This window comes from Amblyraja radiata, chromosome 24 (genome assembly GCF_010909765.2).
Source record: "Amblyraja radiata isolate CabotCenter1 chromosome 24, sAmbRad1.1.pri, whole genome shotgun sequence".
In the NCBI taxonomy this organism is placed as follows: Eukaryota; Metazoa; Chordata; class Chondrichthyes; order Rajiformes; family Rajidae; genus Amblyraja; species Amblyraja radiata.
In genome coordinates, this window is record NC_045979.1 from 38,222,304 (window position 1) to 38,248,946 (window position 26,643).

At 49.9% G+C, this 26,643-nt stretch overlaps 3 protein-coding genes across 4 annotated transcripts; all 3 read left to right on the forward strand.

Moving 5' to 3' along the window:
• Nucleotides 1-658: 658 nt before the first annotated feature.
• On the forward strand, nucleotides 659-6,115 carry LOC116987072 (coagulation factor VII-like). The gene is made up of 3 exons (XM_033042977.1): nucleotides 659-796; nucleotides 3,563-3,593; nucleotides 5,914-6,115. The coding sequence occupies exons 1-3, from the start codon at nucleotides 683-685 to the stop codon at nucleotides 6,072-6,074; spliced, it is 306 nt and encodes a 101-aa protein (XP_032898868.1). The 5' UTR covers nucleotides 659-682; the 3' UTR covers nucleotides 6,075-6,115.
• Nucleotides 6,116-11,637: 5,522 nt separating this feature from the next.
• On the forward strand, nucleotides 11,638-24,816 carry LOC116987070 (coagulation factor X-like). Of its 2 annotated transcripts, XM_033042976.1 has the most exons (6): nucleotides 11,638-11,811; nucleotides 12,473-12,633; nucleotides 14,492-14,516; nucleotides 15,442-15,570; nucleotides 16,615-16,778; nucleotides 24,767-24,816. In XM_033042976.1, the coding sequence occupies exons 1-6, from the start codon at nucleotides 11,739-11,741 to the stop codon at nucleotides 24,767-24,769; spliced, it is 555 nt and encodes a 184-aa protein (XP_032898867.1). In that variant the 5' UTR covers nucleotides 11,638-11,738; the 3' UTR covers nucleotides 24,770-24,816. The 2 variants fall into 2 exon arrangements, with proteins under 2 accessions (XP_032898867.1, XP_032898865.1); XM_033042974.1 differs by lacking the exon at nucleotides 24,767-24,816 and having other exon boundaries at nucleotides 16,615-17,006.
• Nucleotides 22,533-23,510, forward strand: c24h1orf74 (chromosome 24 C1orf74 homolog). The gene has a single exon (XM_033042973.1). The coding sequence runs from the start codon at nucleotides 22,641-22,643 to the stop codon at nucleotides 23,451-23,453; it is 813 nt and encodes a 270-aa protein (XP_032898864.1). The 5' UTR covers nucleotides 22,533-22,640; the 3' UTR covers nucleotides 23,454-23,510.
• Nucleotides 24,817-26,643: the final 1,827 nt, after the last annotated feature.

Here is a 26,643-nt window from a genome sequence, read left to right on the forward strand (position 1 = left end):
ATGTTCTCCACAGATGCTGCCTGACCCGCTGAGTTACTCCAGCACTCTGTGAAACGTCACCTATCCATGTTCTCCACAGATGCTGCCTGACCCACTGAGTTACTCCAGCACTCAGTGAAACGTCACCTATCCATGTTCTCCACAGATGCTGCCTGACCCGCTGAGTTACTCCAGCACTCTGAAACGTCACCTATCCATGTTCTCCACAGATGCTGCCTGACCCGCTGCGGAGAACATGGATAGGTGACTTGGGTGGAGATCTCCCGGTTGGGGAAAGGCTGCCAATCGGCATTTGCATTGTTCTGCGCAGAATAATAGGTTACAAATTGTTTACCCTGAGGGTGGGTGGTGGGATGGGCAAATCCAGAAACACCCAAAGTCGCTCTGGCACCTTTGGCTTTTCACTCCTGATTGTCATGATTTTGAAATGAAATGTGACGCAGAGTTCTGGAGTAACTCAGCGGGTCAGGCAGCATCTGTGGAGAACATGGATAGGTGACGTTTCACAGAGTTCTGGAGTAACTCAGCGGGTCAGGCAGCATCTGTGGAGAACATGGATAGGTGACGTTTCACAGAGTGCTGGAGTAACGTAGGTGACGTTTCGGGTCGAGACGTCTCTTCTCCTTTAACACTATGGATGTGTTTTTCAGTATTTCTACAGAAACATAGCGCTTGCGATTTCATGAAGAATCTTCCGAGAGAGAAATCTTTATTCGGGAGTCTGGAACGAGAGTGCTCAGAAGAAATTTGCACGTACGGAGAAGTCCAAGAGATTTATAAAGACGAAAGCAAAACAGTAAGGACTAAGTTGTGACCCTGTAGCCCATGCCCAGACCTGATATAGAGTCACAGAGTGATACAGTGTGGAAACAGCCCCTTCCGCCCAACTTGCCCACACCGACCAACAATGTCCCAGCTACACTAGTCCCACCTGCCTGCGGCTACACTAGTCCCACCTGCCTGCTCACCTCCATATCCCTCCAAACCTGTCCTATCCATGTAACCATCCAAATGTCTCTTAAACGTTGGGATAGTCCCAGCCTCAACTACCTCCTCTGGCAGCTCGTTCCATACACCCACCACCCTCTGTGTGAAAAGGTTACCCCTCAGATTCTGATTAAATCTTTTCCATTTCACCTTAAACCTATGTTCCTAAGACAGAAAAGCCGAAATAAATCTCCAGGACCGGACAATGTTTCTCCCTCTACGCTCAAACTCTGTGCTGAACAGCGGACACCGGTCTACACAGACATTTTCAACCAGCCCCTGCAAACATGTACTGTCCCTGCCTGCTTCAAAGTCTGTGCTATTGTCCCTGTACCCAAAGAGGCAAGGATTACTGGCCTGTCGCACCTACCTCTGTAGTCATGAAGACCCTTGAAAGGCTTGTGCTGGCCAAGCTGAAAAATATCACAAAACCCCTTCGATTGCATATTGGGCCAATAGATCTGTGGATGAATGCAGGCAACCTGGGCCTGCACTTCATCCTACAGCACCTAGACCGCCAGGGGACGTATGTGAGGATTTTGTTTGTTGATTTTAGCTCTGCATTCAACACCATTGTGCCAGAGCTACTACACTCCAAACTTTCCGAGTTGACTGTGCCTGAACCCCTCTGTCGGTGGATCACCAGTTTCCTGACAGACAGGAAGCAGCATGTAAGGCTGGGGAAGCACATCTCGGACCCGTAGACCCTCAACATAGGAGCACCGCAAGGCTGCGTACTCTCCCCCTCTCCTCTACACCAACGACTGCACTTCCACTGACTCCTCAGTCAAGCTTCTCAAGTTTGCGGACGACACAACCCTGATTGGACTGATCCAGGATGGGGAGGAATCTGCCGTCAGACAGGAAGTGACACAGCTGGCATCCTGGTGCCTTCGTAACAACCTGGAGCTCAATGCTCTTAAGACAGTGGAATTGATTGTAGACTCTAGGAGAGCTCACCCTCCCCTCACCCCACTCACCATCAACAACAACACAAGTTCTGAAGGTACAAACCTAGGGTTTGTGGTGGTACCAGTGGTACAGACTGACATGGGCGCTGCCTCAGTGTGGATTGGCAGAGTAGAGCAGGTGGCACCAGATCAATAGACAATAGGTGCAGGAGGAGGCCATTCGGCCCTTCGAGCCAGCACTGCCATTCAATGTGATCATGGCTGATCATCCACAATCAGTACCCCGTTCCTGCCTTCTCCCCATATCCCCTGACTCCGCTATCTTAAAGAGCCCTATCTAGCTCTTTCTTGAAAGTATCCAGAGAACCGGCCTCCACCGCCCTCAGAGGCAGAGAATTCCACAGACTCACCAGTCTCTGTGAGAAAAAGTGTTTCCTCGTCTCCGTTCTAAATGGCTTACCCCTTATTCTTAAGCTGTGGCCCCTGGTTCTGGACTCCCCCAACATCTGGAACATGTTTCCTGCCTCTAGCGTGCCCAAACCCTTAACAACCTTATGTTTCAATAAGATACCCTCTCATCCTTTTTAACTCCAGAGTGTACAAGCCCAGCTGCTCCATTCTCTCAGCATATGACAGTCCCGCCATCCCGGGAATTATCCTTGTGAACCTACGCTGCACTCCCTCAATAACAAGAATGTCCTTCCTCAAATTAGGGGACCAAAACTACACACAATACTCCAGGTGTGGTCTCACTAGGGCTCCGTACAACTGCAGAAGGACCTCTTTGCTCCTACACTCGACGACTCTTGTTATAAAGGCCAACATGCCATTTGCTTAACCCTCTAGCTGTCTCCTCCCACCCTCCCATCCGCCCATCCTCGGGCTCCTCCTCCTCCTCCCCTTTTCCTTCTTCTTCCCCCCCCCCCCCCACCCCCCATCAGTCTGAAGAAGGGTTTCGGCCCGAAACGTCGCCTATTTCCTTCGCTCCATAGATGCTGCTGCACCCGCTGAGTTTCCCCAGCATTTTTGTTTACCTGCCATTTGCTTTCTTCACTGCCTGCTGTACCTGCATGCTTACTTTCATAGACTGATGAACAAGGACCCCCAGATCCAATTGTAATTCCCCTTTTCCCAACAACACTATTTAGATAGTAATCTGCCTTCCTGTTTTTTATACCAAAGTGGATAACCTCACATTTATCCGTATTAAACTTCATCTGCCATGGGGAAGGAGTCACGGGAAGATGCCTTCTTGTGCGTCCTGCAGATTCTTGATTAGTGCGGATGTCAGAGGTAATGGGGAGAAGGCAGGAGAATGGGGTTAGGAGGGAGAGATAGATCGGCCATGATTGAATGGCGGAGTACACTTGATGGGCTGAATGGCCTGATTCTGCTCCTTATCACTTTTGGCCTTCTGTCACGTTGGATGGAAGAGGTTCACAGGTCATACGAGCGTAGTTGGGCCACGCAGAGTTTGGGTTGAAGAGTGTGTGACTCTGGGACTCGACCTGGGTAACCAGGCCTGTCACACTGCAATAACAATGTCCATTGTGTATTGGATCCCTGGTGCTGGGGTGGTGATTAGTGTTGTGCAGGGCCCTCCTGTCTGATGGTGGCTCATTGTCAAAGTTGGAGATATTTAAAGCCATCTTTATTCTCTGCAGGAGTGTTTCTGGAACGACTACATCCACGGACGTAAGTACACTCTTGTTTAGTTTACTCTTGGGAAACCAACGGAGGGAAGTCAATGGCGTGCTGCCAGGGGTGGTGGTGGAGGGGGCAGATACCATCGTGGCGTTTAATACACTTTTGGATAGGCACAAGGATACGGATCACGTGCAGGTGGACAAGAGTTGGTCTTGACTCTTGTGCTGTACTGTTCTATGTTCTAGGCCAGGAAGCGAGCGGGCAAGATCATCTCCGACCCCACTCACCCTGGCCACAAACTCTTTGAATCATTTCCCTCTGGAAGGCGACTCCGGACTGTCAAAGCTGCCACAACCAGACATAAAAACAGTTTTTATCCACGAGTAGTTGCTCTACTCAACAGCCAAAAATCTGTAGCCTCCCTTTGATCTGGTATTTTGTTGGTTCACATCATTGATCAATGGTGTTTTATCATGAATGTTTTATTATTATTAATGTTTAGTGTTTTCTGAGTCATTCGTAACTGTCATTGTATGTCATGTTGTTACTTGTGGGTGGAGCACCAAGGCAAATTCCTTGTATGTGAATACTTGGCCAATAAACTTATTTACTTATGTTCCATGTACAGCTGCATGGGCTAACTGTAGTGAGTTGCTACATGCCCTGGAGTCTGTGTGTGATGGATTTAATAGTATTGAGCGGGTGCTCCTTGCGTCTAGATGGCGAGCTTTGTGCCAAGGTGTGGTGAACCCACACAGACTGAATAAAACCAGGTCGTTCATTGTAGGGGCGATAGTGCAGGAACCAAGCCCTTGGCTCCAGTAACTCATCGAACTGTTCCATTTCACGTATGTGTCATTCCTTCTCTCCGGAGATGCTGCCTGTCCCGCTGAGTTACTCCAGCTTTTTGTGTCTATTTTCAATGTAAACCAGCATCTGCAGTTCCTTCCTGCACCTTTATTGAATTTACAAACAGGATGTGGGTATCTACGTTCAAGAAGGAACTGCAGATGCTGGAAAATCGAAGGTAGACAAAATTGCTGGAGAAACTCAGTGGGTGAGGCAGCATCTATGGAGCGAAGGAAATAGGCAACGTTTCGGGCCGAAACCCTTCTGGAAATAGGCAATGTTTCCTATTTCCTTCATAGAAACATAGAAACATAGAAAATAGGTGCAGGAGTAGGCCATTCTGCCCTTCGAGCCTGCACCGCCATTCGATATGATCATGGCTGATCATCCAACTCAGTATCCCATCCCTGCCTTCTCTCCATACCCCCTGATCCCTTTAGCCACAAGGGCCACATCTAACACCCTCTTAAATATTGCCAATGAACTGTGGCCTCAACTACCTTCTGTGGCAGAGAATTCCAGAGATTCACCACTCTCTGTGTAAAAAATGATTTTCTCATCTCGGTCCTAAAAGACTTCCCTCTTATCCTTAAACTGTGACCCCTAGTTCTGGACTTCCCCAACATCGGGAATAATCTTCCTGCATCTAGCCTGTCCAACCCCTTAAGAATCTTGTAAGTTTCTATAAGATTCCCCCCCTCAATCTTCTGAATTCTAGCGTGTACAAGCCGAGTCTATCTAGTCTTTCTTCATATGAAGGTCCTGACATCCCAGTAATCAGTCTGGTGAACCTTCTCTGTAATCCCTCTATGGCAAGAATGTCTTTCATCAGATTAGGAGACCAAAACTATACGCAATACTCCCTGTACAACTGCATTAGAACCTCCCTGCTCCTATACTCAAATCCTTTTGCTATGAATGCTAACATACCATTCGCTTTCTTCACTGCCTGCTGCACCTGCATGCCTACTTTCAATGACTGGTGTACCATGACACCCAGGTCTCGTTGCATCTCCCCTTTTCCTAATCGGCCACCATTCAGATAATAGTCCCGAAACGTTGCCTTTTTCCTTCGCTCCATAGATGCTGCCGTACCTGCTGAGTTCCTCCAACAATTTTGTCTACCTGTGGATATCTACAGCCCTTCTCCAGACTGGTTAGGGATAAGGGAAACGAGAGATATAGACGGTGATGTGGAGAGATAAAGAACAATGAATGAAAGATGTGGAAAAATGTAACAATGATAAAGGGAACAGGCCGTTGTTGGCTGTTTGTTGGGTGAGAACGAGAAGCTGGTGCGACTTGGGTGGGGGAGGGGCTACCTGAAAGTTAGAGAAATCAATATTAAAGAAGGATCTCGACCCGAAACGTCGCCCATTCCTTCTCTCCAAAGATGCTGCCTGTCCCGCTGAGTTACTCCAGCTTTTTGTGTCTATCTTCAATATTCATACCACTGGGCTGTAAACTGCCCAAGCGAAATATATGCAATAAACACTCATGACTCTCGACTCTCTTGCAGGTAATTCGCATGTGGCTTCTCTTCTGCGGTCCGGAGGGGAAATCCTCAGAGATCAAGGCAAGATCAACGCGCTTCAAAGGGAGCTCAGAGAAAGGAAGAAAAAACTGCTGGACTTGGAGGACGAGTTTAATCTCAAAGTTAAACAGTTGTTTTCACAGTAAAGGATGAGGGAAGTGCCATCAGTAACGGGCATGCAGAGGTTGTGGATGGACTCAATGAATGGCGGTGCTGGCTCGAAGGGCCAAATGGCCTCCTCCTGCACCTATTTTCTATGTTTCTATTTTCTATGTTTTCTATGACTCATTTTGTGGCATCTTTGGAGTCTGTGCTAGAGTTCCAGTTGTATGCACCGAAACAGGCCCTTCAGCCCATCACGTCTGTCCCCGTCCACACTATCCCCATTAGCCCACATTACGACTGATGCCTTCTATGGCTTGTTCATCTATCTGTCTGTCTAAATGCCTCTTAATCACTATATACATTTCACTTGGTTTAGTTTAGTTTAGTTTAGAGATACAGCACGGAAACAGGCCCTTCGGCCCACCCAGTCCATGCTGACCATCGATCACCCGTTCACACTAGTTCTATACTATCCCACTCTCTCGTCCACTCCCTACACACTGGGGGACAATTTACAGAGGGGCCGATTAACCTACAAACCCGCACGACTGTGGGATGTGGGAGGAAACCGGAGCACCCGGAGAAAACCCACGCAGGTCACGGGGAGAACGTGCAAACTCCATGCAGAAAGCACCCGTAGTCAGGATCGAACCCGGGTCTCTGGCGCTGTGAGGCAGCAGCTCCACCCGCTGCACCACCGTGCTGTCCTAATTGTTTGGACAACCTTGGGTTGTTCTCACTGGAGCAATTCTCCCCACATCCCCCCGACCTGCCCCCCCCCCTTCACACAACCGCCCCCCCCCTTCACACAACCGCCCCCCCCCTTCACACACCCGCCCCCCCCCCTTCACACAACCGCCCCCCCCCCTTCACACAACCGCCCCCCCCCTTCACACAACCGCCCCCCCCTTCACACAACCGCCCCCCCCCCCTCACACAACCGCCCCCCCCTTCACACAACCGCCCCCCCCACCCGCCACCACCACCAAGTATTCTGGTTCCCCCCACATTCCACTGATGTGCGGTTTGTGGATTAATTTGGATTAAGTTAAACATGAAAAGACACAGAGTGCTGGAGTAACTTGAGGCAAGGCAGCATCTGTGGGGAACATGGATAGGTGATGTTTCGATGTGAAGAAAGGTTTCGACTGTGAAACGTCACCTATCCATGTTCTCCACAGATGCTGCCTGACCCACTGAGTTTCTCCAGCACTCTGTGTCTTTTCATGTTTAACGTGGCTTCATGTTCTGCACGGACAGTGCGGGGCGAAGGGCCTGTTCCTGTGCTGTACTGTGCAGCCAACATTAGGGACTGCAGCTGCCAAGGCCAGATTTCACCAGATCTGCTTCCAGGTTGAACCCAGGCCCAGGTGACTATATGCGTGCTGGTCACAGAAGCAGGTCCACATCACACGATCGCTCCGCACTCTGACATCTACTTCTGCAGCAGCATCTCTCACTTTGTCTACCTTCTTAAACCAGTGGCTTTACCTTGCGCTAAACATTATTCCCTCATCCTGTATCTGTACACTGTGAACGACTGGATTGTAATCATGTATTGTCTTTCTGCTGACTGGTTAGCACGCAACAAAAGCTTTTCACTGTACCTCGCTACACGTGACAATAAACTAATGTGTAACTGAAACTGACGTGTGGCGCTCAAAGTTGCCGTGAGATTCACTCCACTCGAATGTAGAATGATGAGCGGGGATCTTATAGAAACATATAAAATTCTTAAAGGATTGGACAGGCTAGATGCAGGAAACATGTTCCCCACGTTGGGGGAGTCCAGAACCAGGGGTCACACAGATTAAGAATAAGGGGTCGGCCATTTAGGACTGAGATGAGGAAAAACGTTTTCACCCAGAGAGTTGTGAATCTGTGGAATTCTCTGCCATAGAAGGCAGTGGAGGACAATTCACTGGATGTTTTCAAGAGAGAGTTAGATTTAGCTCTTAGGGCTAACGGAATCAAGGGATATGGGGAGAAAGCAGGAACGGGGTACTGATTGTGGATGATCAGCCGTGATCAAATTAAATGGCGGTGCAGGCTCGAAGGGCCGAATGGCCTACTCCTGCACCTGTTGTCTATGTTTCTATGTTTGGACACAGCCATTATATGAGCCATTACATCAACATTGGCAAAAACAATCATGATCTTAACTAGACCAGAAACTGCTAAAGATAGTGGTGTCAGTGTGTAGATAAAAGGTTTTTTGGAGAAACAGCACGGAACAGGCCCTTCGGCCCGCACCGGCCAGCGATCACCTGTTCACACTAGTTCCGTTATCCCACATTCTCATCCACTCCTTACATGGACAAATTGCAAAGGGGAGGAAACCGGAGCACCCGGAGAAAACCCACGAGGTCCCAGTGAGAACATACAAACTCCACACCAACACCCGAGGTCTGGATCGAACCTGGGTCTCTGGCGCTGTGAGGCAGCAGCTCTACCCGCTGCTGCCTTGGAGAAGGTCCTCAGGTGGATCATCAACGTCTACAGGTGCACAGTAGAGAGCATGCTGACAGGTTGCATCATGGCTTGGTTCGGCAACTTGAGCGCCCTGGAGAGGAAGAGACTACAAAAAGTAGTAAACACTGCCCAGTCCATCATCGGCTCTGACCTTCCTTCCATCGAGGGGATTTATCGCAGTCGCTGCCTCAAAAAGGCTGGCAGTATCATCAAAGACCCACACCATCCTGGCCACACACTCATCTCCCTGCTACCTTCAGGTAGAAGGTACAGGAGCCTGAAGACTGCAACAACCAGGTTCAGGAATAGCTACTTCCCCACGGGGTTTCGGCCCGAAACGTTGCCTATTTACTTCGCTCCATAGATGCTGCTGCACCCGCTGAGTTTCTCCAGCATTTTTTTCTACCCACACCTGGAGTATTGTGTGCAGTTTTGGTCCCCTAATTTGAGGAAGGACATTCTTGCTATTGAGGGAGTGCAGCGTAGGTTTACACGGTTAATTCCCGGGATGGCGGGACTGTCATATGCTGAGAGAATGGAGCGGCTGGGCTTGTACACTCTGTAGTTTAGAAGGATGAGAGGAAAATCTCATTGAAACATATAAAATTGTTAAGGGCTTGGACACGCTAGAGGCAGGAAACATGTTCCCGATGTTGGGGGAGTCCAGAACCAGGGACCACAGTTTAAGAATAAGGGGCAAGCCATTTAGAATGGAGGCGAGGAAACACTTTTTCTCACAGAGAGTGGTGAGTGTGGAATTCTCTGCCTCAGAGGGCGGTGGAGGCCGGTTCTCTGGATACGTTCAAGAGAGAGCTAGATAGGGCTCTTAAAGATAGCGGAGTCAGGAGATATAGGGAGAAGGCAGGAACGGGGTACTGATTGTGGATGATCACATTGAATGGCGGTGCTGGCTCGAAGGGCCCAATGGCCTACTCCTGCACCTATTGTCTCTCTCCACCTCCTCCATTCAGTCCACAGATGCTGCCAGACCCGTTGAGTTCCTCCAGCACTTTGTGTTTTGTGCAAGATTCCATCTGCATCTGCAGTTACCTGTGCCCCATTAAGAAACAAATGTTTTGCACAATTCGGTCAATGGCAGGATGTGTGCATTATTGCACCCGGCCCAGGGAACTGTCCCCACCCCAAATAGCCACACAGAATGTTAGCGTTCACACAGAGGGTGGTGGGTGTATGGTACATAGAAACATAGAAAATAGGCGCAGGAGGAGGCCATTCGGCCCTTCAAGCCAGCACCGCCATTCATTGTGATCATGGCTGATCGTCCCCTATCAATAACCCGTGCCTGCCTTCTCCCCATATCCCTTGACTCCACTAGCCCCTAGAGCTCTATCTAACTCTCTCTTAAATCCATCCAGTGACTTGGCCTCCACTGCCCTCTGTGGCAGTGGAGGCCAAGTTGCCATCTGTGGCAGTGGAGGCCAAGTTGCCCTCTGTGGCAGGGAATTTAGAACTTAGAATTTCGTTGTAATGCATTTCGTTGTCTCTGTACTGTACACTGACAATGACAATTAAAATTGAATCTGAATCTGAATCTGAATTCTATAAATTCACAACTATCTGGGTGAAAAAGCTTTTTCTCACCTCAGTCTTAAATGGCCTCCCCTTTATTCTAAGACTGTGGCCCCTGGTTCTGGACTCACCCAACATTGGGAAAATTTTTCCTGCATCTAGCTTGTCCAGTCCTTTTATAATTTTATATGTTTCTATAAAGTTACCCCCTCATCCTTCTAAACTCCAGTGAATACAAGCCTAGTCTTTTCAATCTTTCCTCATATGACAGTCCTGCCATCCCAGGGATTAATCTCGTGAACCTACGCTGCACTGCCTCAATCACAAGGATGTCCTTCTTCAAATTAGGAGACCAAAACTGTACACAATACTCCAGATGTGGTCTCACCAGAGCCCTATACAACTGCAGAAGAATCTCTCTACTCCTATACTGAAATCCTCTTGTTATGAAGGCCAACATTCCATTAGATTTCTTCACTGCCTGCTGTACCTGCACGCCAACTTTCAGTGACCGGTGTACAAGGACACCCAGGTCTCGCTGCACCTCCCCCTTACCTAACCTAACCCCATTGAGATAATAATCTGCCCCCTTGTTTTTGCCACCAAAGTGGATAACTTCACATTTATCTATATTATACTGCATCTGCCACGCATCTGCCCACTCACTCAATCTGTCCAGGTCACCCTGCAACCTCTTAACATCCTCTTCACAGTTCACACTGCCACCCAGCTTTGTGTCATCCGCAAACTTGCTAGTGTTGCTCCTAATTCCCTCTTCCAAATCATTAATATATTTGGTAAACAGTTGCGGCCCCAACACCGAGCCTTGCAGCACTCCACTCGCCACTGCCTGCCATTCTGAAAAGGATCCGTTCACTCCTACTCTTTGCTTCCTGTCCAGCTGCCAGAGGAGGTCTTCTCTAATTTCAGGTAGTCCTTGCTTTCTCCCTTCTTCCCCTCCCCCTTCCCGGCTCTCCCACATAGCCTACTGTTGCCGCCACTTCCTTTCTTGTTCCCGCCCCGCCAACATCAGTCTGAAGAAGGGTCTCGACCCAAAACGTCGCCTACTCCTTTTCTCCATAGATGCTGCCTCACCCGCTGAGTTTCTCCAGCATTTTTTGTCTACTGCCAGAGGAGGTAGTTGAGGCTAGGACTATCCCAACGTTTAAGAAACAGTTAGACAGGTACATCGATAGGACAGGTTTGGAGGGATATGGACCAAACGCGGGCAGGTGGGACTAGTGTAGCTGGGATATTGTTGGTTGGTGTGGGCAAGTTGGGTCGAAGGGCCTGTTTCCGTGCTGTATCCCTCTATGACTAGTGTAGCTGGGACATTGTTGGCCAGTGTGGGCAAGTTGGGCCGAAGGGCCTGTTTCCATGCTGTATCTATGACTGGTGTAGCTGGGACATTGTTGGCCAGTGTGGGCAAGTTGGGCCGAAGGGCCTGTTTCCACACTGTATCACTCTATGACTCTGTTTAAGATTTTGACCTACACCCAGAAGTGTACAATGTTGAAATTGCTTTTACTGGAAGTGGTGTTTTTGGCATTTGGGTAGCAGCCTGGTCGAGCTATTGATTAACTGGATATTTGCGGTAAATAAGACCAGTGGCCTCACTGACAAACTATTGATCAGCATCCGTTTCAAAACCATTCCTCGCGAATCCTCCGTCGTCTTTCACAGCCCGAGGAAAAGATTTAGGAATGAACATGAATGCAAGGGTGAAAAGCAGAGAAGTCATCATCCTGCTTTACCTGTGTGGACAGGTGAACTGCTGTAAGTAACTGTAAACACCATTTAAGGTAGATAAAAATGCTGGAGAAACTCAGTGGGTGAGGCAGCATCTGTGGAGCGATGGAATAGGTGACGTTTCGGCCCTCCAGCCTTTGAGCTCATTGAAACATATAGAATAGTCTTCTTCTTGGGTATGGCGTGCACAGCCTAAAGTTGTCGGTCAACTTGTTCTATTTGATCTTATTTGATTGTGCACGCCGGGTTGATTGCATTCGCCGAAACAGGGCGAGCCACGTGAAGATTGCAATCTCCCCACCCCATATAGTATAATGAAAGGCCTGGATAGAGTGGATATGGAGAGGATGTTTCCACTATTGGGAGAGTCTAGGACTAGAGGTCACAGCCTCAGAATTGAAGTACGTTCCTTTAGGAAGGAGATAAGGTGGAATTTCTTTAGTCAGAGGGTGGTGAATCTGTGGAATTCTTTGCCACAGACGGCTGTGGAGGCCACAAGTCAGTGGATATTTTTAAGGCAGAGACAGATAGATTCTTGATTAGTACGGGTGTCAGGGGTTAGGGGGAGAAGGCAGGAGAATGGGTTTGGGAAGGAGAGATAGATCAGCCGTGATAGAATGGTGGGGTAGATTTGATGGGCCGAATGGCTGAATTCTGCTCCTATCCCTTCTGACCTTTCCTCCCTCAGTGTTCGTGCAGAAGCCGGTGGCCAACAGCTTCCTGTCGCGGGCGCGCAGAGCTAACGCGGGTCTGGAGGAGTTGCTAGGCAACGACCTGCAGAGGGAATGCTTCGAGGAGACGTGCTCCAAGGAAGAGGCCCGGGAGTTTTTCAAAGATGATCAAAAAACGGTGAGGCACAGAGCCATACAGCATGGATACAGGCCCTTCGGCCCATCTCTCTCATGTACAGGGCTCTAAGAAATGTTGCTATGGTCACAAGGAATAGGTGTAGAATTAGGCCATTCGGCCCATCAAGTCTACTCTGCCATTCAACCATGGCTGATCTATCTCTCCCTCCTAATCCAATTCTCCTGCCTGCTCCCCATAATCTCTGACACCCGCACTAATCAAGAACCTATCGAGTCGTAGAGTCATAGCGTGATACAGTGTGGAAACAGGCCCTTCGGCCCAACTTGCCCACACCGGCCAACATGCCCCAATTACACTAGTCATAGAGTGATACAGTGTGGAAACAGGCCCTTCGGCCCAGTTTGCCCACACTGGCCAACATGTCCCAGCTACACTAGTCCCACCTGCCCACGTTTGGTCCATATCCCTACAAACCTGTCCTATCCATGTATCTGTCTAACTGTTTCTTAAATGTTGGGATAGTCCCAGCCTCAACTGCCTCCTCCGGCAGCTCGTTCCATACACCCACCACCCTTTGTGTGAAAATGTCACCCCTCAGATTCCTATTAAATCTTTTCCCTTTCACCTTGAACCTATGTCCTCTGGTGCTCTGGTTTTCTCCCACATTCCAAAGGTTTGTAGGTTAATTGGCTTCTGTCGCCTTAGTGTGTGTAGGACAGTAGGTAGTTAGTGTAGGTGTTGTAATGGTGTATGGGTGATCCTTTGGCCATAAGGTCATAAGGAATAGTAGAATGAGGCCATTCGGCCCATCAAATCCACTCCACCATTCAATCATGGCTGATCTATCTCTCCCTCCTAACCCCATTCTCTTGTCTTCTCCCCATAATCTCTGCCACTTGAACTAAACAAGAATCTATCTATAGTAGACACAAAATGCTGGAGTAACTCAGTAGGACTGGCAGTATCTCTGGAAAGAAGGCATGGGTGACATTTTGGGTCGAGACCCTTCTTCAGTCAGGGGAGTGGGTGGGACAGGGATAGAATGTAGTCGGAGACAGTCAGACTGGTGGGAGAACTGGGAAGGGGGAGGGATGGAGAGAGAGGGAAAGCAAGGGCTACTTGAAGTTAGAGAAGTCAATGTTCATACCTCTGGGGTGTAAGCTACCCAAGTGAAATATGAGGTGCTGTTCCTCCAATCTATCTATCTCTGGTTGGCACGGACTTGGTGGGGCCGAAGGCCTTGTTTCTATACTGTGTTTAAGAAGAACTGCAGATGATGGAAAAATCGAACGTAGACAAAAATGCTGGAGAAACTCAGCGGGTGAGGCAGCATCTATGGAGGGAAGGTCTCGTCCCGAAACATAGAAAATAGTTGCAGGAGTAGGCCATTCGGCCCTTCGAGCCTGCACCACCATTCAATATGATCATGGCTGAACATCCAACTCAGTATCCTGTACCTGCCTTCTCTCCATACCCCCTGATCCCTTTAGCCACAAGGGGTCACATCTAACCCCCTCTTAAATGTAGCCAATGAACTGGCCTCAACTACTTTCTGTGGCAGAGAGTTCCAGAGATTCACCACTCTCTGTGTGAAATTTTTTTTCCTCATCTCGGTCCTATTCCTTCGCTCCATAGATGCTGCCTCACCCGCTGAGTTTCTCCAGCATTTTTGTCCACTTTCTGTTTCCATGCTGTATCACTAAACTCAACTAAAACGGCTCTGGGGCAGTCGGTAGGAAGGTAGGAGGCTGCCAACCAAGGAATTCACAGGAGGGATTAAACACTCCGACGCGCAGTGTCATATTATCCGAGCTTCCAGCAACATGCAGGTCTCCTGAATAACCCAGCGAGACTGCTTCTTCATGTATCATAAATGAAAAGGGTTTTTGTTTTGCAGGAGGACTTCTGGAAACGGTATAAAGGTATGTGTGTTTATTGATCGCATTCAACACACAGGTTAGTTATTAATGATCCTCACAGTCTGAAGTGGACTCGTGCATTCATTAAGATAACAGGCTGTGAAACACGGGGCATCATATTAATGTGCTCGTTACTGAATTGTCAGCGTTTTGAGGCATCTGTCAGGAGCGGATGAGAAAGTGGGATAACATAGAACGGGCGATCGCCGGTCGGCGTGGCATCGATGGGCCGAAGGGCCTGTTTCTGTGCTGTATCTCTAAACTAAACCAAACTTAATTAAATCACAGAACGAATGCTATATCGATTCGGTGGGCCGAAGGGCCTGTTTCCATGCTGTACCCTTTCAATCAATCAGTCTTGCTATTGAGGGAGTGCAGCTTAGGTTCACCAGGTTAATTCCCGGGATGGCGGGGCTGACATATGATGAAAGAACGGATTGACTGGGCTTGTATTCACTGGAATTTAGAAGGATGAGAGGGTATCTTTTAGAAACATACACAATTCTTAAAGTATTGGACAGGCTAGATGCAGGAAAAATGTTCCCGATGTTGGGGGGAGTCCAGAACCAGGGGTCACTGTTTAAGAATAAGGGGTCGGCCATTTAGGACTGAGACGAGGAAAAACGTTTTCACCCAGAGAGTTGTGAATCTATGGAATTCTCTGCCACAGAAGGCAGTGGAGGCCAATTCACTGGATGTTTTCAAGAGAGAGTTGGATTTAGCTCTTAGGGCTAACGGAATCAAGGGATATGGGGAGGAAGCAGGAACGGGGTACTGATTGTGTATGATCAGCCATAATCATATTGGATGGTGGTGGTGGCTCGAAGGGCTGAATGGCCTACTCCTGCACCTATTGTCTATGTTTCTATCCCTCCAACCCCTGCCAGTTCCATTATCTGTCCCAATGCCACCTCTACTGTTCCTGCAGGTTCCCCAATGCTGGAAAATGTTCCAGAGGAGCATGGTGACCATACCAAGCTAGCGCTGAACTCCACACTGTCGACAAACACCACAGAGGGAGGGGGCGGACCGACCGTGTCTCCTCCGCTTGAGCAGGGTGAGTCTCCCACACAGATTCACACAAACACACACAGAGTGCTGGAGTAACTCAGTAGGTCAGGCAGCATCTGTGGAGAACGTGGACAGGTGACTTTTCAGGTTAGCATCCTCTTCAGAATGGGCCGTTTGAATCTGAAGAAGGGTCCTGACCCTGAAATATCACTGTGAAACGTCACCTATCCATGTTCTCCACAGATGCTGCTGCACCCGCTGAGTTACTCCAGCACTCTGTGAAACGTCACCTATCCATGTTCTCCACAGATGCTGCTGCACCCGCTGAGTTACTCCAGCACTCTGTGAAACGTCACCTATCCATGTTCTCCACAGATGCTGCCTGACCCACTGAGTTACTCCAGCACTCTGTGAAACGTCACCTATCCATGTTCTCCACAGATGCTGCCTGACCCGCTGAGTTACTCCAGCACTCTGTGAAACGTCACCTATCCATGTTCTCTACAGATGCTGCCTGACCCACTGAGTTACTCCAGCACTCTGTGAAACGTCACCTATCCATGTTCTCCACAGATGCTGCCTGACCCGCTGAGTTACTCCAGCACTCTGTGAAACGTCACCTATCCATGTTCTCCACAGATGCTGCCTGACCCGCTGAGTTACTCCAGCACTAGTCATTGTTTGGTTTGAGGTTTAGTATTATCTGATCGGATTGGATCGAATTCAAAACAAATATTCTCGCTGAACCTTGGTCCACAATCACAATCATACTTTATTAGCCAAGTATGTTTTGCAACATACGAGGAATTTCATTTGCCGTACAGTCATACCAATAAAACGCAACAGAATGCACAAAACACATTTTAACATAAACATCCACCACAGTGACTCCTCCACATTCCTCACTATGATGGTAGGTGAAAAAAAACCAAACCTAACCAACAACAGTAAACGTGATATGAATAAACCTAAACCTAGTTTGGAAAAAATGCAACAAATGTGTTAATACAATAATGGTTTAACGTTGCAAATTTGGTCTTTAATTGTTGCATGTAAAGATTCTGACTTCCTTCTCTCATCCCACCACCAGCTTTCTCCTGGAGTGAATGTGACGTGAAGTCCATCCTCACGTTGGGAAGGCAAATCCTTGAAATGCAAGAGCAAGTCATCGAGTGTCGCCGGAAACTAATTGATCACAAAGAGAGACTGGTCAACAAAGTACAGAATCTCTTACACCATTCAGCCTGGTCGCATTGATCAAACTGATTCCATATTTACACCACTGGGTAATTAGAATGCAAATTACATCAACATATTCAGTTTGGAGTAAACTGAAACATTAAAATGTCACCTTTGCTATTAAAAGCTCAGCACTATGTAACATTTTAGTCAATCAGTCACATTGGAATAATACTTGTCATACTTGGTGTACAGGACATAGTTTGTGTCACAGAAATTAAACGGCAATCATATATCATGAAATACAGACTTGTTTATCTTGTGATGTGAGGGGATGGTTTGGGCATTTCCCACTGTCCATCTCTCAGTGGCTTTGAGTGGTGGTGGTGGTCCAAGATTTTTGGTGATGGTGATCCTTCAACCCCAGCTGTCCATCAACAGCTTGCCGATGCTCAAAGTCTGAAATAAAAATAGTTCTCCTTGCCAGGAGGGAGTGATCCATGTCAAATCAGATAGCCTGGCCATTACTGTCATCGCTGACCAACCAACCACAGTATGGTCCTGACCTCCTATCCACCTCATCGGAGACCCTTGGAATATCTTCAATAAGACCCAAAAAGCCGGAGTAACTCAGCGGGACAGGCAGTATCTCTGGAGAGAAGGAATGGGTGATGTTTCGGGTCGAGACCCTTCTTCAGACCCAGTCTGAAGAAGCGTCTCAACCCAAATCATCCTGTGTGAAGAAGGGTCTCAACCCGAAACTTCATCCATTCCTTCTCTCCAGAGATGCTGCCTGTCTTTTTGTGGCTATATTTAAGAGGGAGTTAGATGTGGCCCTTGTGGCTAAAGGGATCAGGGGGTATGGAGAGAAGGCAGGTACAGGATACTGAGTTGGATGATCAGCCATGATCACATTGAATGGCGGTGCAGGCTCAAATGGCCGAATGGCCTACTCCTGCACCTATTATCTATGTTTCTATGTTTTCACTGTACCTCGGTATACGTGACAATAAACTAGACTAAACTAAGAGAAGGCAATGGCTCTGTAGAACAGCTTCACTGAGCCAGAGTTCAGGGCTGAATTCAGTGGCTGGAGTTTGCACGTTCTCCCTGTGGGATTGTCTGGGTAGTCCGGTTTCCTCCCACATCCCACATCCCAAAGACGTGTGTGTGTGTGTATTGTTGGATTGATTGGCTCCAAATGGGCATGTGAAAACTGATAGGATTGGTCTGGTTGCCAGAATCACCTGGATGGGCCAAAAGGCCTACCTCGAGGTGAGAGGTAAATATTAACATTTGAAAGACAAACCCTCTATAATATTGTGTAGGAAGGAACTGCAGATGCCGGTTTACACCGAAGATAGAGGGCGTGCCGCGTAGGTTCACAAGGTTAATTCCTGGGATGGCAGGACTGTCATATGTTGATAGATCGGAGCGGCTGTGCTTGTACACTCTGGAATTTAAAAGGATGAGAGGGCTTCTAATTGAAACATATAAAATTCTTAAGGGGTTGGACAGGCTAGATGCAGGAAGATTGTTCCCGATGTTGGGGAAGTCCAGAACCAGGGGCCACAGTTTAAGAATAAGGGGTAAGCCATTTAGAACGGAGACGAGGAAACACTTTTTCTCACAGAGAGTGGTGAGTCTGTGGAATTCTCTGCCTCAGAGGGCGGTGGAGGCAGGTTCTCTGGATACTTTCAAGAGAGAGCTGGATAGGGCTCTTAAAGATAGCGGAGTCAGGGGATATGGGGAGAAGGCAGGAACGGGGTACTGATTGGGGATGATCAGCCATGATCACATTGAATGGCGGTGCTGGCTCGAAGGGCCGAATAGCCTACTCCTGCACCTATTGTCTACTGTCTGTCTGTCCGAGACACTGTGTCTGAAGAAGGGTCTCGACCTGAACCGCCCCCATCCCTTCTCTCCACAGATGCTGCTGCCTGTCCCACTGAGTTACTCCAGCACTTTATGTCTGTATCAGTTTAACCCAGCACCTGCAGTTCCTTCCCACACCTGGCGCAGAGATGATTTATGCGGCCATTGGCCGGCCTGAGCCTCAGGGGGAGAGGCTGGGCAAACACACAGGCGGGCTAGCAGTGGCACGTGGGGCCGAAGGGCCGCGAAGTCCGGGCGCGGTGGGGCGCATGCGCCGGGCCCGTCCCTGCCCACAATGCCCCGCGCCCAGCGGCGGCTCCAGGACGCGGAGAGTCGTAGCCCCGCCCCCCAGGTAATGGGCCCCCCCCGTCACCATGGAGACGGCCCCCCTCCCCTCGCCCCCCGGCGTCACCATGGAGACGCCCCCCCCTCCCCTCACCCCCCGGCGTCACCATGGAGACGCCCCCCCGTAGTCACCATGGAGACGGCCCCCCCCTCCCCTCACCCCCCGGCGTCACCATGGAGACGCCCCCCCGTAGTCACCATGGAGACGGCCCCCCCCTCCCCTCCCCCCCCGCCGTCACCATGGAGACGCTCCCCCCTCCCCTCACCCCCCGGCGTCACCATGGAGACGCCCCCCCCGTAGTCACCATGGAGACGGCCCCCCCTCCCCTCTCCCCCCCCCGTCACCATGGAGACGGCCCCCTCCCCTCACCCCCCCCGTCACCATGGGACTCCCCCCTCCCCTCACCACCCCTCACCCCCCCCGTCCCCGCACCCCCCCCCGTCACCCTGAGACGGTCCCCCCTCCCCTCACCCCCCCCGTCCCATGGAGACGGCCCCCCTCCCCTCACCCCCCCCCGTCCCCCCACCCCCCCCCGTCACCATCACTCCCCCCTCCCCTCGCCCCCCGTCACCATGAGACGGTCCCCCCTCCCCTCACCCCCCCCGTCACCATGGAGACGGCCCCCCCCTCCCCCCCCCCCCCGCCGTCACCCGGAGACTCCCTCCCCGTAGTCCACCATGGAGCCCCCCCTCACCCCCCACCCTCTCCCAGCCCCCCTCCCCCTATACCCCCTCCCCAGCTAGTGCACACCTCCCCTCCCCCCCATACCCCGTCTCTCTCCCCCCCCCACCTCCTCTCCCCCTTTCTCCTCCCCCTCCAAGGGTCGTTTGCTCCCCCCCACCCTCTCCCTGTCCCTCCCCCTCACTCCCACCCTCTCCCTGTCCCTCCCCCACCCTCGTCCCTCCACTCCCCCACCCTCTCCCTGGTCCCTCCCCCACCCTCTCCCTGTCCCTCCCCCTCACGCCCACCCTCTCCCTCCCCACCCCTGTCCACCCCGGGTGGGTTTCCATCACCTCCCCTCCCACTCCCCAGCCCTCTCCTTGTCCCTCCCCCACCCCTCCTGTCCCTCCCCCTCACTTCCCACCCTCTCCTGTCCCTCCCCCCGCACTCCCACCCTCATCCTGTCCCTCCCCCTCACTCCCACCCTCTCCCTGTCCCTCCCCCTCACTCCCACCCTCCCTGTCCCTCCCCCTCACTCCCACCCTCCCTGTCCCTCCCCCTCACTCCCACCCTCTCCCTGTCCCTCCCCCTCACTCCCACCCTCTCCCTGTCCCTCCCCCTCACTCCCACCCTCTCCCTGCCCCTCCCCCTCACTCCCACCCTCTCCCTGTCCCTCCCCCACACTCCCACCCTCTCCCTGTCCCTCCCCCACACTCCCACCCTCTCTCTGCCCCCCTCCACCCTCTCCCTGACCCCCCCCCCCCTACCCTCTCCTAGGGGGGGAGGCCCCTGAAACGTCACCTATTCATCGCTCCAGAGATGCTGCCTGTCCGGCTGTGTTGTTCTAGCATTTTGTGTCTGTTGCCAGGGAGAGGAGAGGGGGGTGGAGGTGCTTGTTCGTCAGTTCTAGAGTCAAAAGTCTTTAATTGTCATATGTACACATAACAGAGCAATTAGCCTCTTACTTGCAGCAGCACAACATACAACACACACATAGAATATATAACAGTAAAAGGAATTCAATTAATAGAAGATGGGCACACAATGCTGAAGTAACTCAGTGGGTCAGGCAGCGTCTCTGGAGGTGTTCAGGGTTATAGGCTGATTCAGTATAATTGTATTCACTGGAATTTAGAAGGATGAGGGGCAATCTTATAGAAACATATAAAATTATAAAAGGACTGGACAAGCTAGATGCAGGAAAAATGTTCCCAATGTTGGGCGAGTCCAGAACCAGGGGCCACAGTCTTAGAATAAAGGAGAAGCCATTTAAGACTGAGGTGAGAAAAAACATTTTCACCCAGAGAGCTGTGAATTTGTGGAATTCCCTGCCACAGAGGGCAGTGGAGGCCAAGTCACTGGATGGATTTAAGAGAGAGTTAGATAGAGCTCTAGGGGCTAGTGGATTCAAGGGATATGGGGAGAAGGCAGGCACGGTTTATTGATTGGGGACAATCAGCCATGATCACAATGAATGGCGGTGCTGACTCGAAGGGCCAAATGGCCGCCTGCAATTATTTTCTATGTTTCTATATCCCTGGTGTGTGGAGGATTGTGTTAATGTGCGGGGATCGCTGGTCAATGCGGACTCGGTGAGCTGTAGGGCCCGTTTCCGAGCTGTGTCTCCATACTAATCTAAAACTGAATAAGGAATAGGTGACATTTTGTGTTGGAAACCAGCATCTTGCAGTTCCTTCATACACTCAATAAATTAATAACCATATAATTAATGCAAGAATGCTAATGTCCTTGGTGCAAGCAAAAACAACAGCTTGCTTTTCCGAAAAAGTTATGAATACAGAGGAACTGCATAAAATTCTGAAGTCATTAGTTCTACCATTGATGTTTAAGAAAGAACTGCAGATGCTGGAAAATCGAAGGTAGACAAAAATGCTGGAGAAACCCCAGCGGGTTAGGCAGCATTTCTAGAGCAAGGGATTGGAGACATCTCCGGTCGAGTCCCTTCTTCAGTCTGAAGAAGGGTCTCAACCCAACGTCGCCTATTCCTTCGCTCCATAGATGCTGCCTCACCCGCTGAGTTAGTTCTACCATTGAGACCATTTTCATTTAGAATTAGAATTAGAATTAAAATTAGATTCCTTTATTGTCATTCAGACCTTTCGGTCTGAACGAAATTATGTTGCCTGCAGTCATACACAGAATCAATAATAACAAAACATACAATAAACACAAATTAAACATCCACCACAGTGAGTTCACCAAGCACATCCTCACTGTGATGGAGGCAAAGTCTTAGTCTCCGTCTCTTCCCTACTTGTTCTCCCTCTGCGCTGAGGCGATTGATCCAGGCCGAAGATTCTGCTCTCCATTCCAGCGGACCTCCGTGGTGATGTCGCCGCCGCCGAAAGCCGGAACGCCGTCTCCGCTCCGAGACGGCCCGCCACAGCATAAGCTCCGGGCAGCCGCCCCAGCTCCAGGCCGCCGCCCCAGCTCCGGGTCCCGCAGTCTCCGCTCCGGGCCGCCGCCCCAGCTCCGGGTCCCGCAGTCGCCGCTCCAGGTCCCGCAGTCTCCGCTCCGGGCAGCCGCCCCAGCTCCAGGCCGCTGCCCCAGCTCCGGGTCCCGCAGTCTCAGCTCCGAGCCCCGCTGCATCAGCTCCAGGCCGCCGCCGAAAGCCAGAAAGCCGCACCAGCAAGTCGGGCCACCGCTGCCTTAGCCCCGAAGACGGCCAGCCTCTCGTTGGGAAGTCCTGGTTGGCTCCGCTTCCGGAACCTCGGGGTCGGTCGCAGGCTGGAGGCCGCCAGCTCCGCCATTAGGCCTCAGCGCAGACGGAGGCAGAGAAGGGGGATACGACACGAAAAAGCCGCATTCCCCCGAAGGAAGAGACAGAGAACATGTTTCACCCCCTCTAACACAACCCAACAAACTAAAACTTAACCAAAACAAGACAAAGTTAGTTAGCCACTGTGATCGTCACATTAGATATTTTGGAGAAAACATAATCAAATATCTCCTTAAATTTTCCTGTCAATTGACCAGATGATTTTTCCTTGGCTGTTTATATCTATATTTTGTATTTTAGAGTGATTGTCACCAGAATGGAGGCGGTCAGGAAGGAGCAACTGGTCTTTGCGACGCAGAAGTCTTTAAGGATGAACCGAAAGAAAGGTTTTTCTAAGTCTCGCTGCTTGCAGCTTGCCGCTGAAATCCTAGCTGTCGACTCCGGGCTGAAGCCTTCCTTCTTGTTTGATTATTGTGCATCAAATGCAGAACAGATCCAGAACTATGTCCAGGAGCTGTGGAAAACTGGGCTTCTCTCCGAACAACTACACGTCCTCAGCATACAAGACAACATCTTAATAACAAACTTGAACAGAACCATCAGACACTTGGAACGAACACTGCAGGGAGATGGTGTCCCAGTCATTGATGTTTCGTTGCACAGGAAGACACCACAACTGGCAGAGTCCTGGGTGACACAGCAAGTCGAGGCCCAGGTGGACATTATTTGGAAGCACCTGAAATCACAGGTAATTCACGCAGAGATGAGCACACCAGGTGTTGTTACCACCAGTGAGATTTTCTCACCCGAGTGGAATCTGTGTACTGTATTTGGGTTTCTCCTTGGCTTCCCTGCTTCATATTGGTTTGATTTTAACCAGAGTTTTGAGAACTGTCTGGGCATGACTCAACTTCGGGCTTTCTCTGTCTCTGCTATTTGTCCCAGAATCACTGAGAACCTTAAGCATCGGATGTACTCATTCAGTGTCCCCGAAAACCTTTATTTGGATTTACAGAGCATGCTGGAGACTTGGCGGAGGAATCTACAATCAGACTTTAACAAGCAGTCCTCATTCTCGGATCTCTGCATCTCCACAGAGGTAGTCTGTCTGCCGGGGATTACCCTGTAAATATTCTGTACAACAACACGTCTTTAATTAAAAACATAAATTCCCCCTTAACAAAGATAGACTCGGCTTGTACTCGCTAGAATTTAGTTTGAGGGGGGATCTTATAGAAACGTACAAAATTCTTAAGGGGTTGGACAGGCTAGATGCAGGAAGATTGTTCCCGATGTTGGGGAGGTCCAGAACTAGGGGTCACAGTTTAAGGATAAGGGGGAAATCTTTTAGGACCGAGATGAGAAAAACATTTTTCACACAGAGAGTGGTGAATCTCTGGAATTCTCTGCCACAGAAGGTAGTTGAGGCCAGTTCATTGGCTATATTTAAGAGGGAGTTAGATGTGGCCCTTGTGGCTAAAGGGATCAGGGGGTATGGAGAGAAGGCAGGTACAGGATACTGTTGGATGATCAGCCATGATCATATTGAATTGCGGTGCAGGCTCGAAGGGCCGAATGGCCTCCTCCTGCACCTATTTTCTATGTTTCTATGTTTCTAACTGCATGACAGAGTACAATGAAGAAAAATAACACCTAAAGAAATATTAAGGTTGCTGTTGAAACGTGGTCATAGAATCATAGAGTGATACAGCACGGAAACAGGCCCTTCAGCCCAACTTGCCCGCACCGGCCAACATGCCCCAGCTACACTAGTCCCACCTGCCTGCGCTTGGTCCCTATCCCTCCAAACCTGTCCTATCCATGTACCTGTCTAATTGTTTCTTAAACGTTGGGATAGTCCCGGCCTCAACTATCTGCTGTGGCAGCTGGTTCCATACACCCACCACCCTTGGTGTGAAAGTTACCCCTCAGTAACCTATTCCAGGTTGTCACTACACCCACTGCACTAGCAAGCAATAAATTTGTGGTTGCTTGTGTGAAAACTGCCTTTCAAGCAACCAAAGATACATAGCACAGGAACAGGCCCTTCAGCCCACAATGTTTGTGCCGCACATGATGCCAAGTTAATCCAATCACCTCTGCCTCCACTTCCATGTGCCTGTCTAAAAGCCTCTTAAAGGACGAGCCTTCCCAATTTTCTTTCTTCATCTCCTCTCTTGCAGCCGAGTGATTTATCTTCATCCAAATCACACCTGACACCTATGGGCAGTTTGGAAAATATCCACTGACCAACAGCAAGTGAAAGAGAATGAAACTGAGATGGGCTTGTCAGCCCAGAACCACTCCAACACCACACCTTCTGTCTGAAGAAGGGTCTGGACCTGAAACATCCTCCATTGCTCCTCTCCTTCCCGCCTGTCCAGCTGAGTTACTCCAGCATTTTGTGTCTATCATCGCAAAATACATTTTTATGAAAGTTTATAGAGACATAGCAAATAGGTGCAGGAGTAGGCCATTCGGCCCTTCGAGCCAGCACTGCCATTCAATGTGATCATGGCTGATCATCCACAATCAGTACCCCGTTCCAGCCTTCTCCCCATATCCCTTGATTCCGTTAGCCCTAAGAGCGAAATCTAATTCTTGAAAAAATCCAGTGAATCGGCCTCCACTGCCTTCTGCGGCAGAGAATTCCACAGATTCACAACCCTCTGGGTGATTATATAGACACCAGCCAGTATCTCAAAAATATTCATTTTATTTGCATCTTACAAATAAACGTACATGAAATTTCAGTTGCCGTTTTTAAAGTCAGTAAATGTTCAATGTGAATACTGTCACTGCTTTGTCTACTTTAACAGTGAACATAATCTACAGCCGTGATAATATTGTGAGTTTAATCATATGCCGTATTAACTGCGAGCACATCACTACTTCACTACTTCAGGCAGCATCTGTGCAGAACATGGATAGGTGACGTTTCACACAGTGCTGGAGTAACTCAGCGGGTCAGGCAGCATCTGTGGAGAACATGGATAGGTGACGTTTCACAGAGTGCTGGAGTAACTCAGCGGGTCAGGCAGCATCTGTGGAGAACATGGATAGGTGACGTTTCACAGGGTGCTGGAGTAACTCAGTGGGTCAGGCAGCATCTGTGGAGAACATGGATAGGTGACGTTTCACACAGTGCTGGAGTAACTCAGTGGGTCAGGCAGCATCTGTGGAGAACATGGATAGGTGACGTTTCACAGAGTGCTGGAGTAACTCAGCGGGTGCAGCTGCATCTATGGAGCTAAGGAAATAGGCAACATTTCGAGCCGAAACCCTTATGGGTTTCGGCCCGAAACGTTGCCTATTTCCAGAAGGGTTTCGGCCCGAAACGTTGCCTATTTCCTTAGCTCCATAGATGCTGCTGCACCATAACTCAGCGGGTCAGGCAGCATCTGTGGAGAACATGGATAGGTGACGTGTCTTTATTGTAAAATGAGTCACCCCAGCACTTTGTGTCTTTTTCCTATGGGTAAAGAAAGCTGGGAGAGAGGAGGGGCAGGACAGAACACGGCAGGAAATAGATGGATGAAGGCAAGGTTTGTTTTGATGGGCAGATGGTCGGAACTAAGGCCAGAGGTATAAACAGAAGGTGTGAGCCAGACCGATTGAATAGTTGCCGATTGTGAAGCCGGAGAAAGGAATGGAGGGGGAAGGGGAGGAGAGAAATAGGTGCTGGTCCAGGAGGAGCACTCGAGGGGCTGGGGGGGGGGAGATGGGGAAGAAAGCAGAGGGGGTTGTTAGAGGTTAACTACAAATGGAGAATTCAATGTCCACACCTTTGGGTTGTAAGATGACGAACTTCAACCCATAGGTGTCGCTGTTCACCAACATTCCTCACTGCTCCACCATTCACTGTGAATTGAACGGAGACGAGGAAACACTTTTTCTCACAGAGAGTGGTGAGTCTGTGGAATTCTCTGCCTCGGTGGAGGGCGGTGGAGGCTGGTTCTCTGGATGCTTTCAAGAGAGAGCTAGATAGGGCTCTTAAAGATAGCGGAGTCAGGGGATATGGGGAGAAGGCAGGAACGGGGTACTGATTGGGGATGATCAGCCATGATCACATTGAATGGCGGTGCTGGCTCGAAGGGCCGAATGGCCTACTCCTGCACCTATTGTCTATTGTCTATTGAAATTCTATCTGCCAATGTTCCAGTATCCTCACTATCCACAACACCAACAAAAGTATTGTCTGATAAACGTCACCTATCCATGTTGTCCACAGATGCTGCCTGACCCGCTGAGTTACTCCAGCACTCTGTGAAACGTCACCTATCCATGTTCTCCACAGATGTTGCCTGAGTTACACCAGC